The 15,302-nt window shown below is 40.1% G+C and overlaps 1 protein-coding gene across 2 annotated transcripts in view; it reads left to right on the forward strand.

The window, feature by feature from the left end:
- Positions 1–15,302, forward strand: part of LOC139219850 (zinc transporter ZIP11-like) — a 102,917-nt gene that overhangs the window by 11,922 nt on the left and 75,693 nt on the right. For both annotated transcript variants that reach the window (XM_070851840.1, XM_070851841.1), the window contains exon 4: positions 10,034–10,192. In XM_070851840.1, the coding sequence (XP_070707941.1) occupies positions 10,034–10,192 (159 nt within the window). The remainder of the gene's footprint in view (positions 1–10,033; positions 10,193–15,302) is intronic.

Here is a 15,302-nt window from a genome sequence, read left to right on the forward strand (position 1 = left end):
TGGCAAGTAATGACCTATAATTACCTTGTTTCTGTAATTAAGGATTCGTTTTAGAAGTCTGAAACTTGTGTAGCTGCAGCATTTACATGATATTGGCAGAGCCTGGTCTTGGATGCATTGATGACACTGTTAATTAATCACAGTAATCTTACTGCACTTAAACTTCAGTCAGATTCTGCTGGAATAAGCATTTGTGGTTGGCATTATAGCTTCCCTTATCCTGCATCAATATTCTATTTATACCAGACACAGCTGTTTTTTTTCCTCCAATTTTTCTAATATACTAAAGAATTCTTCAGTGCCACAGAGTGATCTTTGTTATATTGTTGGCTTTGATGAATCCGCTTTATGGCGCTGTAGAGGTACAATGTCAAGCTTTTTCATGACTGCGGATTAGTGGCAGGCTTTTCAACTTGCAGAGAGCACAACACTTCCCGTTTCCCTTGGCTCTGAATAGAAACACGCACTATTTGATCTGAAGCTCAACAGGTGATTGCCTCCTCCTCAGGTTTGTAGTGTCAGAGGACAATTTGCTAACATTTCTCAGATTGTGTAATGTTTTTGTTTCTTCAGACATTTTTGACCTATTTTGGATCTTAGAAGAAGGCAAATCTTTCATGCCTGCATGATTTGATTGGCTTTGAGCAGAATTTGATATCAAATATTGCATATCTCTCAGGACTCAGTTGATGTTGGCTGCTTCAGTTGTGTCTGCAATGCTGCTGTGCTTGGTAGAAGCCACTGCATGTTATAATAATGAATGACTTATTGGCTGCTTCTTTCAAAATACTGCTTCTGCTTTTTTGCATTACTCAACTGTCATAGTTTGCACTGTTGTTGTAGAAAAGGGAATCTTCTTTAGGATAAAAAAGTACTAAGTTGTTGCCCTAACCTAACACCTAACTGCTTCGTGGCACGGCCATCCCTCTACCATCTCTCCCCACATCTACAGTATAGGCCAATGCTTCCCTATTGATGCCGTTATTTTGGGCCTGTGTGTTTGTAAAATTGATTGCAAAAAAGAATAAACTCAGAAGAAATACAAATTCAAGCAGGAGCTTTGACTTTGTTGCAACATGTAGGGTTTTGTGGTGGTAAAAAAATCACAAGGACGCAAGTTGGCAGTAATGATGTAATTTTAAATGATAAAAGGAAGAGCAGTATCGTTGCAGGCAGATTTCCAGAGCTTTGTTTTCTCAACTTAAATTAGATTCTTACAAAGACACCACAGCAACAGTGGGGAGTTTAAATATCTTGGGGTCTTGTTCACGCGTGAGGCTAGAATGGAGTGCGAGATGGATTGGTGCGGTCGACCCAGAACTCGCTGGAGGTATTGCATATCTCATCTGGCCTGGGAACGGCTCGGGATCCCCCAGGAAGAACTGGAAAGCATTGCTCGGGAGAAGGGCGTCTGGAGTGCCCTGCTTGACCTATTGCCACCGCTACCCGACCCCAAATGAGCAGAAGATAATGGATGGATGGACCACGGCAACGGACTAACAGTAGACACTGCAGACATAGCAATACAGGCGATGGAGCAGCTGAGTGGTTGCACTCAGTTTGGGTCAGCCAGCTTTCAGTGACAGGTCAATGTGTGATTCTGCTGTATTTACATTTATGCTTCATATGTATTACTAGGCACCGGAGAAAAGCAAACTACAATTTGAATTTAATAAAACCCAAATCAAACTGCTCCTCTCCTAACTTAAACTTGGTACAGTCCAATAAAGCTAAATGAGTGAGTGGAAGTCATGTGGCAGCATTCTCACGTGCTCGCCTCTGAGACAAAGCTGCCACTTGCCAGCCGGAAGTAGACTGAATAGAGTTTCAGAGAGAGCCTCTGTGTAAAAGGGTGCCTGGCATCACCCTACAAGGAACAGGCCTGCACAGCTGAGTTACAGGTTAGCAGGAGTTTCACTAATATATTGTAGTTTCCTTATGTAATAGTGGCTCCACAAGGCTAAAGTGTAATGTCATATGATCCTGTCTTTAATTCAAATCGAATAAGATTTTCTACAGTCCGAAATGTAAAACCCCAAGGAGTAGTATTTGGTATTTCTACTTTAATGAAATGACTAGTGCTGCTAGTGCTCTTGTGCTGCTGGAAAATAATACTGTGAATGGAAGCAGAGATGAAAAGTCTCACTGTGAGTTACCACAAGCCTTAGAAAAGCTCTTTCCAACAAAGGGGCACATCTGCGTGATCCCATTTCCGGCTGTTCTCCATTGACGGTTCATGCCTGTCAGTGTGCCCTTGCCTTTACATCTTCAACCAAAGAGCTTTAGACAAATCTCTTTCTGGATCCTTGCACAGTGTCCCTTGTGCAATCATAACAACGCAGGAGCACAGCGGAAAGGGGAACAAGGTTGTCTGTCCTCGAAGGTATAGACAAAGTAGAACGTAAGCCTTCAGTTTAAAAATGGTCCTTTGATCAATGAAGCAAATGCTGGTCTCCGGGGACACACACACACACACACACACACACACATACACACACACACACACACACACAAAAGCTTTGCATACAATGAATTAAAGCTTTGCAAATGTATCTTATCATTCAATCTTATTCATTGCCATTTGTCAGTGGTGTCAGTGTAGTTCACTTTCAGTATGATGTAGTTGTCCGATTGCAGATAGCGATAATGCTTTTGATGCTCTCCTGACTTTTCATTTAGCATCACCCGAATGTGAACAGTTTTCATGTATCCTGTAAAATACCATATCTCATATCACATTCATGGTCCGTATAGAATGAAGTAAGTCTCTATCGCTATTGTCGTTATGAGATTAACATGTGGTGTTGGGTTAAATGTATCAACAGACATCGAATGGATTGCATCAACTTCAAGGATCCCTTTTTTATCTAGCACCATCAGGTTGAAATTTTTAATTGTAATAATTTGGTTTATTCCCATCAGCCTCAGCCGGACTTTATGTTTTATGTTAATTAGCAGCCTTCTAACTTGCTAAATCACAACGGTGAGCATATTGTGAGAGTTTTAGCATGCTGATATAAGCATTTAACTCAATGCACAGCCTCACACAGCTGTAGTGTGGCTGTAGAGTCTTAGTTGTGTTTTCTTCCCTTGAGTCTTTTTATTTTCTTCATCACTGACTTGAATTTGAGCGAGGACTTTTGGTGTTTCTTCAGGATGCTTTATTAGAGGCTTTTCTTATTGCTCTTAGAAAACAGATCAAAGGAAATCTCTGAATATACTGACAGAATGTAGTTTTTAGTTTTTGTTTGTTGTGTAATTATCTGATTATCTCGCTAAAAAGCTGGAAACATGGTCAAATTCTTCCGGCCAAATATAAAAATATCCAGCATTGTGCAATTTTCTCATGATAACTGAGGGAGACCTACAGAGAAATAAGAAATTGAGGAGTATCAAGGACAAGGCTTATATTAAATGGTGGTTGAAGTACCAAATGAGAAAGATTAGCTGAGAGATGGTGACAATTGGAGAGCTAAACACATGGGAATGAGATCGATTAAGCTCGGAAGAGGGAAATGAAGCGGGACAAAGTGGACAGCTTCAGGTGTGCTTCGAGAGACAGAGGCATGATGGATGGAATAGAAGAGACGTATGGAAGGAAAATGAATGGAAGCATCTTCTCTTCTTAGGGACTGGAAAACAGGCCATTAAGAATATGTGATGAAATAAGCAGAACCCCCTTGAAGCTCAGTATAGCCTAATCTTTATCTGGAAAGCCAGGGGCGTATGTACAGAGAAACGGTGTTGATAATGAGATGAAGAAATGCGTGGTATAGTGTGCCTTGCTCCCACAATGAAGGGCACATTTGTCTCACCTGCCAAGTATTTCACAGAGCCAGCTAATGCTCAGATGTAGGAATTCTGGGTAGGGCAGAAATCAAGCTGTGTTAGGCCTATCTTTATCATGGCAATCAATCAAACCATCTCTATCCAGCTTATTTTTCCATTTGCCACAGGCTGTGATTAGACGATAGAGGCACTAACTACTGCTCGTGAAAGAACGGGGAGATCTCAAGCATTCAAAAGGCAGTGAATCACCCTTAGAAAACGACGACGGCTCACTGTTTGTTTTCGTTTTACACAGCAAAGGCACAGGACTCAATCAGCGCCTTCCTCAAGATATTTTGCAATGTGCGCCTCCTGGAAATACACAATTTAATTTACTTCACATCTCTATGTCAGTACTCAGACTGCGGGTCAAACATCACAAACACAAACACACTTCACATGCTGAACACATGGACCATATCTTTAAAGCATAAAAGTCACTAAAAGATGCAGCAGGATCAAATATGCTGTTCGGTGCTCTATATAATCTACACATACAGCGCAACAATTAAGTATTTGGATAATTTTGCTTTGGCTTTATGTTTCAGCACATTTAATTTAAAAATGAATCAATGACTGCAACGTTTAAATACGGATTTCCAGCTTTAATATGATGATGGCGAATATGATGAACCTGAACCATCATATTATTTCAGTCACCTTTTAAAGTTATATTAGTGTAAATATTAACAGGTTTGCATGGATATAGTCTATAGTAGCCTTCTTAGAATTAATTTCTCTGTTAGCACAGGGACCATAAGCATCATGTGTACAGACCACTGTATCTCTAAATATATAGGTATAAAACCGTTAAATGACTCACTGTTGGTTTCTGACATTGATGCTCTTTGCTCACATGGTACCTCCAAACTCAGCGGGGGAATCACTGATTGCAGGATTTATTATGCAGTGACATGAATCTAGATGATTGCCCTCAAGCATTGTAAGACCAGACCACTCATGGTGTCTGGAAGAGAGTCCTTAATGAGGAGAGCGTTTTGAGGTACTGAAAAGAATAGTTGAGCTACAACTTTGAGACATCTGTCTTCCTGTTTATCTTACATAATTTATCTTATCTTACAAAGGAAAAATGATCGAGTCAGCCTGTTTCAAAGAGGAACAGACCTCATATTGGAAAATAGTCCCGATGAAATTATGATCTCACTGTTAAATTGTGTCAGTAATAAATAAATAAATCAAATATTTGTTGAGAGGGTTCACTCAAAACCACAAATGTCAATTTCATGCTTGCTCCAGAGGAAAAGTCATGGGATCACCAAAGACTTAAGGATCCATTCTCTGGGAAACATGAATGGGTGTATAAAATATAGTCCTGTTAATCCCTTCAGTACAAAGTTAGGGGGATCACTAAAGTCATCAATCCTGCTGAGACCCTGAATGTTGAGACATATTTTGAAGGCATTTCAGTCATATCCAATCAACCCAGCAGCTGAAGAGGAGGTCTTTTTCTTCATGACTGGCTCTCATCCCCATTGTATGTTCAGTGCAACACAAATTCAGGCCTGAGGAGGACCATTACAATCATTTCTGCATTTTTTTTACACTATCCTTCCCCGAACCTTGAATATGCAGATGAATTCAAAGCTCTGTTCACATCTTCCTATTAGAAACCACTGTAGTTGCAAAAGGCCAGAGTGCTAACAAAGCAGTAATTGGGTGCTGGCATTAGTGTTAGACAGGTGTTTCAATAGCCTCCAGGCTGCGTTGAATTCAGACTTAATGAGTGAGACTGGAGATTGTGGAATGGACCTGGGGTTTGGCTGCTGGAAATGCAAATCAGAGAGAAATACATAAACGAAGAAAGAACAAAAGTACTTTGCTTATAGTGAAACAGAATACGAAGAGCAAGAAAGAATATCCGTAATGAAGCCACAGAAAAAGCAGAGATATGGAGACTGCGTCTTCCACTGTCTCAGGTGAATTAAGTCAGATTTACTTGTTGATCTTCAAGGCCTCAGATAGTCTGATGTCAGCATCGATGCCCAGTGCTACAAAATCATCGTTAGAACAGCAGCCAGCAAGGCCCATGTTCAGGGAAAGCTGGGCTCAGTGAAATTAGGCTGCATGCGTCTCTTTGCCCTTTTGTATCACAGGTCGACCAAGTTTACATGACTGTTCTATGTGGGGCTGAGTGATGTCATGTTGTTACTACATTTCTGGGTGTTGAAGTTGAAATATTTCAAACTGTTCTCCCTCACCAGTATGTGAAATTACTTCTGCTACTTTGAACCATATATATGACAGAGATTTAACCTAAACTTTTACATTTTTTTTTTCAGAGCATGTTGTTTTTCCTAGTTTTTCTCAAGAAGTGAAAGCATGCTGTATATTTTTGGGCTAATCAATAATTCAAAATGAGGAATTTATATCCTAATAATCTGGATATGGTGGCAAAAACACTTTGGTGTAAAAAAAATATAATTGTCTGACATGAAAAGAGAGATTTTTCAGCTGCATTTTAAGCGCATAAATCAGTTCCATGGAACAGAATCAATTATGTCTCATTATTGTAATTACCATTTTCTTGTAAAATGATGAACTCCATTTGCTTTGCCACTTCTACAAGTGTAAGATTAGCGATTAATGTGAGAAATGGAAAAAACTTTAGGATATGAATATGAAAAAAAAAAAAACAGAGTTGTGAGTTGGATTTGCTGGGCTTCAGGCAAAGGAATAGTTTTTACGTGTTGGAAAATATCTAGACTGCAAATCTCTTTCTTGCTAAGAGTTAGATGAGAATATTGTTACAACAGCACAGCTTACCAGCACCTCAGACGCTCACTCATTAGTCTGTTATATTATGTTTGCTTAATCTCAGCAAACAAAATATAAAAAAACCAAAAATGTATAAATGAGAATAACCTCTTGCTGATGGGCTGTAGCTGCATTTTTACTGCACATGAGTAGTTTTGATCTTCTTATCTAACGCTCTGCAACAAAGCAAACCCTAAAATGCCAAGCTGTTACTGAAAAGGTGAAAATCCATTTTGAAGCATTATGAGTCATATACAATGCAGTATCTGTTGTCCATAATACCATTTTCAAAGATAGGTGAGGTGTAACAGTCTTGTAAATAAGATTTCTGTTTATTTCTCCCTCTGCATGCATGTTACACTTAGAGTTTGTACCATTTCTTAATTATAGTTATAGTAATCCTGGAATTTCATTGATTAGCCAATCCGGTAAGACACCATAAGCATGAATTTCCACGCAAAGCACACATGCCGTGTTACGTTTGTGCATTTACATTAGTGTGGTCCGTGCACCTTTGAGGCCTGGCAGTTGCAGAAGCAATGCGTCTAACTGCTGATCTCATGTGAGCTCCAGATTGTCGATAATTGACATGTACACAGCTCCCCACCTTGAGTCAGATGGCACAGAAGTACATAATGTTCTCCAGGTTGCACAACTGCACCCTTGATTGGTAGTCGGTGGGACGTGACTATGAAGCGAACTGGTGTGGGAGATGAAAATAATCCTCCAAGGATCGCTTATGCGACTGTTTTGGTTATATATGAGGTGAACGTGAAGAAGGTTTGCAAGTTGATAACTAGGATGTACTTCTTTAAGGGAATCATCAGTATGGTTGGAAACAGTTGCTTGACCAATGTTATTGCCTCGAAGAACCAACCTACTATGGTAATAATAACTTATTGAAGTGAAACAGCCTGTAATGGAAATCAGCTTTGCACTTATTAATCAGGCTGATTTTCCTGCTAGCAGAATTAAACCAGTGCTCCCGTAGTGTGGGCGACTATGATTGCTTTTGATTACATTACGTGTATATCGGCCTAGAAGTGCAGTCTTATTGAGAATACTGACTTCGTCTTTGGCACAAACACACATGAAAATGTATTTATTTAATGATTTATGGCTCAGCTGTTGGATCGGACTGCATTTGATTTTACAGGTTCAAGTTTTGTATTTTTCCGCAGGTTTTATTTTTATTTAGTTTCAAATTTGATTTAGCGTCAGTTGGTTTCCGGAAATGGGTTTGTTCTTTTCAGTTTAGTTTTAATTCAGTTCAACGGCAGTGCAGGGTAGATTTAAAAATACAATGCAAACAATAACACCTTATGAAGGCAGAGGAATCACAACCACGTCGACATCACAGGCTCAATGAAGCGATGCTGCAATGCCTCCTCACGCTTGGTTCATAAAATCGACTTAAACTAAAAATATTTCTTGATTTTATTTTATTTTCGTTAACGTGCTTGCTCATGTGGGGATTCTTGAATCCTTAATTTCGAATTCCTGAATCGTTGGGTCTCTCTCTTAATTAAAGAGTTTGGTCTAGACCTGCTCCTTTATGGAAAGCGTCTCGGCGCTGCTGTGAATTGGCGCTCTATAAATAAAGATTGATTGATTGATTGAAAGTCTTCTTGTTTCAGTCAACTACAATTTTGTTTTACACCTAGTTTTAGTGTTTAGTTGGAGTTGGAGTTTAGTAGTAGTATCAGTGAATATAATGGTGCTGCTTGCTCCACTGTGATGACATAGTTTGAAAAGGAGCATCTAACATTAACCTTTAGAGAAGAAGAGCAACTGTGCTACATTACCCAACAAAGGCCATGCGTGCCATCATCTATTAGCTACATTTATCGCAAGATGAGAGCTGTCAAGATCTGACTGAGCTCAGGTGAAAATGGCTGTTCGGACATCACATTGTGCCTTCACTTCACAGGGATTCATTCGGGCAGGAGATTCGCTTTCTTTTTTTTTTCACGATGTTTTTTTTACAAATTGGAAAAAGTAGAGCAGCGTAGGGATGTAACATTCACATTGTGCTGTAGTTCCAGACACCACATGTATGTCTTTGTAAATGTTGTTACAAAGACAGAGACCAAGATACCAAAGAAATACAAAGAAGTTTATATTCCACAAATTGTGACTTTTACATCAAGCTTTGTGATCCTTAAACTCCTCCACCTCTTAAACTCTGCTCCCGTCTTTGCTAGTTGCCTTGCGCAGCCAACCGGGGATTAAGTTGCAGAGAGATATACACATCATGTAAACTGTAAATGTTAAGTGAAGATTGGTTTTGATTACCAACATGAAAGTGACACAGGTACTCACTCAGGTTGTACTGTAATTGGGAAACATGATGGGGGAATTAGGAAAGGATCATTTGTCCTCTGCATTCATAGTTCAACATGAATAAAACCAGTTCCCAGAGTTCCCTTTTGTGCCAAATCAAATGAGCTGCAATCAACCTTTGCATTGTCAAACTCTGTCTGACTGACAAAGCCGACTAGACTTAATGTGAGCTGTATATTACTTGTGCTGCGGCAGACTGCAGCCTAACAGTATGCCTACATTATCTTGGATTGGCAGGGGTGAGCGGAGGCTCATGCTTTGTATTTCCAGTGCTGATACTGTGTCGGCAGGCAGCTACGAGAGGAGCCTCAGGAACCCAAACAGAATACAATTTGGCATGTGGCTGCTTACAGTGATGAAACAACAGAAGCGGCAGATACGTTACGTGACGCTTGAAATAACACAGCAGTGCGTTTGGACGTACAGAACCCTCCCCTCTCTGTTTGTACGAACACACTAGGTTTTGGATTGAAAGATGACAGATGAAGGTGAATTACCTATGATGTATACACTGGACACAATCCAAACACGGTCACTCACACACACACACACACACACTTACACTTGTGTAAACTTGTAAATGTTGTAGAAGATTTTACATTTAGTGGGCAGAAATATTAATGGCTCACTGGCTCACTTCCAATTGCTCAATCAAGTCTTTCAAGTCAGACACACCAAGCTCCCCTAACTGCGCATCATAAACATCGTTCATGCCCGTTTCCCTCCATTTATGGGCAAGTTTCATTCACAAAAATGTCACCCGAGGGTGAAAAGTGCTTCGCGCCATGTCGTGCTGTCAGAAATTTGCACATGACTCATACAACAGCTCTGGACCACACATAAGTTTGGGTCATACCCAAGAGGAAATTCTCAGGTTCCCTTAAATCAATCGTATGAATCACTTAAGAACAAATCTGTTCCTACGAGTCGTTCTCTAATGGATGAGATATTAACAAGACAATTAGTAATGAATGTTAATAATAACTAGTGCTGACAGATTAGATTGATTTGTATAGTATTAGTAAAAGTGTTATTTCTTATTAATTATCCTTCTTTCTCCCTTTTTTTTTTTCTTTGCTTCCCTCAGGTAATGCTGGCCGCTTCCTATTGGTCATTGCTGGCCCCGGCCATCGACATGGCGGAGGATTCTGGGAAGTACGGCTCATTTGCTTTCGTGCCCGTGGCTGTGGGATTCACGCTCGGGGCGGCCTTCGTTTACCTTGCAGACCTGGCCATGCCCCTGCTGGTAAGACACTCTCACATATTCAGCATATTCTCTGCTGAAGACTGTAAGACTGCGGACACTGGATGCAGCACAATTACTGCTACTGTTACTGCTGGCATCGTGCACTGGAGAAAAGTGATAATTGGTTTAGTGGAAGGAAGGTGTTGAAGAGAAAGGGTTAGGGAACTGCTTAGATTTAGTAAGGGGCTAGAACTGGGTGCCTCTGATCAGGGGGACGGTTACCCTTCGGCTCTAACACTGTGACATCTGAACATTTAAATAAAACACTTAATTAGCTTAATTAATACAAAGTCGTCCATATATCTGTGTTGCATTTATGACAAGTGTATGTATGATATTTTATAGTGAAAGCCATAAAGAAGCTTTCTATATAACTTCAGATCTGAGCTTGAAGTTATCACATCCAGACTTTTTCTTCAGCATCAACAGTAATCCAGGTGTTTTTTTCTGTCTGTACAGGAATTGCTAATAAGCCAGAACCACTGTTCCTTTTTTTAAATTGGCTCTGCTATTAATTTTCACCTTTTAACAGCTTTTCACACTTTTTCTCTCTTTTGAGGTGGCGTTGAAACACAATTTGTAAGTTATTATTTGATTCATTTAGGTACATTTAGTATATTTTGTGAACAGTTCAATTCATAGGTAAACTTCCTGTATTAGGAGTTTAGACAGTTCAGAATAATGCTACAATCAAATGTTCACACTATTCACTAACAAATACCCTTTTCATCTTAGCTAATCAATGAGAAAATGTTGAATATTCATTTTTTTTAATGTAAGCAAATAAATTCTTTATTTTTTTAACCTTATTATTCAGATGCACCCTTGTCAAACAACATTCAAATATTGCAACATAGCGATAGATAGTGCTGACTACTGTCAAAGTCCACATGTGTTAGAACTTAACATCTGTCCATAACTTCTCTTTCAATTGTTGTCAAAGAAATCCTGTAAAAGGAGGAAAAATATAATTCGGTAGATTTTTTTTTTCCCAACCACTGGAAAAGGCCTCGTCCACTTCTACATTCAAACGCAGATATTTTTCTGATATAAACAGACACAGATAGCAGCTTTGTGTTACGCCCAGTGTGTATTAACTCTGTGTGTGTGTATGTTATTTTGTGTATATAATTAGGGATGTTTGGGACTTGTTCCCTTGATATGACTGCAGCTGCGTGAACAAAACATTTGTCACTAAAGGGATTCTGATGAAAATTTCTCATGCACAAAGATGCACTCCCTGCTCTGAAACAAGGCTTGACTGATGATGGCCCAGTACTCTGGAAGTCTGCTGAGCGTTACAAGGAGCCATTAAAGATCTAACCCTGTCATTTCCCGCCTCTCCACTCAACTCAGCTGGGGTTAAGTGGGCAGCTGACCCTCCTGGCCTAAAACCACCCATGCAGCAGTTCAGTAGCCACGCTCCATTGGTAGTCTGAGGCTGAGGGGGTGCTCCGAAGAGAGATCTACATTAGCAGTGATGGGAAGAGAAGCTATTTTTGAAGCATTTAGACTTTCCGGTCAGCTGTATCGAGTAGCTTTTCAGTTCTCAGGGCGTAAAGCCAGGGGGGCACATGCTGGTCAAAAGAATTCATCACAGCCAAGCAGTTTGATGCAGTTTGTACATTGTTGGGGAGATACTACAGGTGATTAGGTAACAAAAGTGTGACCAATCAATAACACCATGAACTCCCCCAGCTCATTACCTACATTAAGACATGTTTGTTGTTGTACAAGATTTCTGGTTTGAATATGCAAATGAGGCATTGTCTAATGAATTAAATGCACTTATTTGCATACATTTCCAGAACACAAATCTGAACATTGCATGAAGCCAGCTTCAAAATTCTTGTTTCATTGTTTTGACACATTAAAGCCAAAGGTTTTTACAGAGGGAATTGTTGATGCCTTGTTTTCTCACTCCATAAATTAGATAATACTGTTAAAAGCCATCGAAACAAACACATTTGGGCACGTTTTGGGAAATAAAATGTTCTATCAATCAGGCTATGAATAATATATGAACAAACCCCTCTGTAAAAACCTTTAGATTATAGAAAGGAATGAAGCTGGAAAGTTTGTTGTATGTGAGAACTACTAAAGTGTAGATTTCTGGGTCAGAGTATGAGGAAAAACTCATTTTGAGAAAAATAGCTTTCAAAGATATGAATATAGAAGAAATCTGCAGATCCAAATAGACAAAGAGGAGTAAAATAAACACCCTAATATATACTTTGGATATTTTCTTTCCTCGAGTGTGAAAGACGACATTTTATGGAAGCATATTAGCCCAAAATGAGGCTGCCTGAATAAGGCACTAAAATGTTTAGGTTACTGAAACTCTTCAAAAGATGCCAACAAAAACTCATACAAACTTTTTGAACCTCTGAGGAAGTCTGCAAACCAGGACTACTGAAATGGTGAGCAGAACTTTAATTTTGAAGATTTTTTTTTTAGGTTTTGAGTTATATTGTAGCTGCATCCGGTAACTGAACACACTGATGAACTTATGAAAGGCATTATGATTCTGGAGAGAAGATTGGTGAATGTTCATCAAACCTAACTAGAAAGAACCTTTTCCATAGCCTTCAAATGCATGGCAGTTTTTTTTTTTTCTCTGAAGTTCTTGTCTTAAAGCTCCTGTATCTGCTCCTTTTTAAGTGTCACATCACTTGAAGTCAGCCTACAACGGTTTAAAAGGAACTTGCTGAAGCTGTAGTGGGACATCTTATCTGGCATATTGCCAGCTCTTCCTTCTGTTGTCAGATCCAGAATACTTTGATCCAAAATATGTTGTTGTACTTTACCTTAATTTGCTAGACTGCAGAGCTCTTTTTTTTGGCATTTGAGTGGAGAGTTAACTCCCAGAAGTGTTAGTATAGATGCATGTGGTCTCTGCAGTTCAGGAACAAGTGTTGTGATAAATACCTTCACTTATTTTTCACCATTTCACTGTCAAAAATCTTCATGCATTCATTTTCTCATCGTTTCCACATCATTTTTTTCTTTTGAATTTCCCTCTACGTCACTCTTCCCACATTTCATCTTTGCTTTGTTTTATTTTCAAGTTCCTCTCCACCTGCCTGCAGCCCCCCTTTCTTTAAATTTCTCCACATGTTCAGCCTTGCCACCGTCTTCCATCTCCTACTTCTGCCCTTTCTCTCCTTGGTGCCATGGTGACAGTGGTGGAAACGCCAGGATGTGATAATTGCAAGCAGGAAATCAACAGCGGACATGGGGGGGGGGGTCTTCCATACACACACAGCGGGGGGCCATCAGTGTTTGGACAGCTGCTGGTGCCACTTTTACTGGCTCCTCTACAAACACTGGAACTGAATGAGAAGAATTGAGGAAGGGCAAGATGGACAGAGAGGGAGAGCCGGGGGGTGACAGGGAGAGAAGGATGGGTGATAAGGTAACGGACACAGGGGAGGCTGAGGGGGGGATGGAGGCTGGCGGAGAGCGAGAATGAGCTGAGAGAAGCCACCAAAATATTGTAGAATGGTTTGAGTAAGACATTTTATCACCACTCCTTCTTCTCTCTTTCTTGCCACACATCTCTGTCCTTCTGTCCCTCACTGTACAAGACTTAGAGGAGCAATTAGCACCTCATAATGACTTAGACAGTAAGTCAGTAAATAGAGATTTTTGTTTTGGAGCCAAATAATGCAGGTCAGACTCCAGTGACTGGATAGATTTGGTTCCAAAACAAAAGTATGAGCAGGGGTATTGAAAGGCACAAGTCTTTACACCTGTCATGTAATTGTTGAGTAATTGACGTTATTAGATAAAAGAGAACCAATTGGTACAACGTACCAAACAGTTTGCTCTCAGCCTGTCCGCTTTCCTGGATTTTGAACATTATGCCCTAAAACATCAAGTTTATTTCTTCTCTGCTGCTAATTTCCCAGTTATAGTGTCAGGGATGACTGTATTTTAACATGCCGATCATGGCGAGCAGCCGCGTCCACCAAGTTAAGTGTGCCTTGATAATGAGGGCAAAGAGCGCACCTGTTATATTTGTGTTATATTCTGCAGTGAACGAGTGGGTTTTGGAACGCAAATCGCAGGGATGTGGTCTGATTTGTTAATATATGTATATTTATTTCTTTATTTATTTATTAATAGTCATTAAATTCTCCACCAGTCACATTATTTATCTCAATAGAAGTGCCACAGGGGCACACTACAAATGGCTTACCTAGTGGAGAGGAAAGTTCTGATTGGCTTATCCAAGTAGCAAAAGTAGCAAAACCACCTGACCCGTGTAGAGTGATAAGAGGCAAGTGTGCAACACCACAAGTCTATTGCCATGTTTTCCATTTATATTAATGCATAATGACCTGACCTGTCTGTGCTCCACCACCGTAGTAATAAGTCCCCAGCAATGATCACATAGAAACCATATTTTTCCACATAGATGTAAAAGGCTAAAACAGAAGTCCCAAATTCCTCTTTTTTTGGCTTTTATTTGTCCCTTAGTTGAAGTCACAGAGCGGAGACATGATAAGGAGCCAAGCTGTTGCAGGACTAAGTGGTGTAAGAGAGACAATGGGAGGCTTTCTTCCATTTTCACTTATTTCTTTTCCAAACCTCTGCTCCTCAGATAATATGTGTGAAGATACATGTATTTGCAGAGAGTCTAATGTGTCTGCTCGCAAGGAAACACAGCGCTTCTTCTTCTCTTTCCCACCCCGCTAGCCGTCACCATAACAACAAATAGCAATCAGGGGACGAAGGAAGCGCTGGCAGCCTGCAGTGGGAGCATTGCATCTTGGTATACAGTATATCACCAGATCTGGGTTCCTTGTCCACATTATACAGGAATCACTAAGCCAAATGGACAGTAGTAACAATGACCAGAGCACGGCAAACACATGACATCTTTACTGTTTACCGTGTCTGGGGAATGGCTGTCTTACTGGAGTGACTGACTGGGATGTTTAGTCATGGTTACCCAGGGTGAAAGTCTCACCAGCTGGGACCCTCCAACTGTAAAATAACACCAAGCTTGTTTTGAGCAGTTTCTAGAAATTCTGCACACTTAGCTCCACCAGTTTGCTTTGACTACACAGGTAAAGGCAATATAATTCCTACCAAGAAGAAAATA

This window comes from Pempheris klunzingeri, chromosome 20, assembly GCF_042242105.1.
Source record: "Pempheris klunzingeri isolate RE-2024b chromosome 20, fPemKlu1.hap1, whole genome shotgun sequence".
NCBI lineage: Eukaryota > Metazoa > Chordata > Actinopteri > Acropomatiformes > Pempheridae > Pempheris > Pempheris klunzingeri.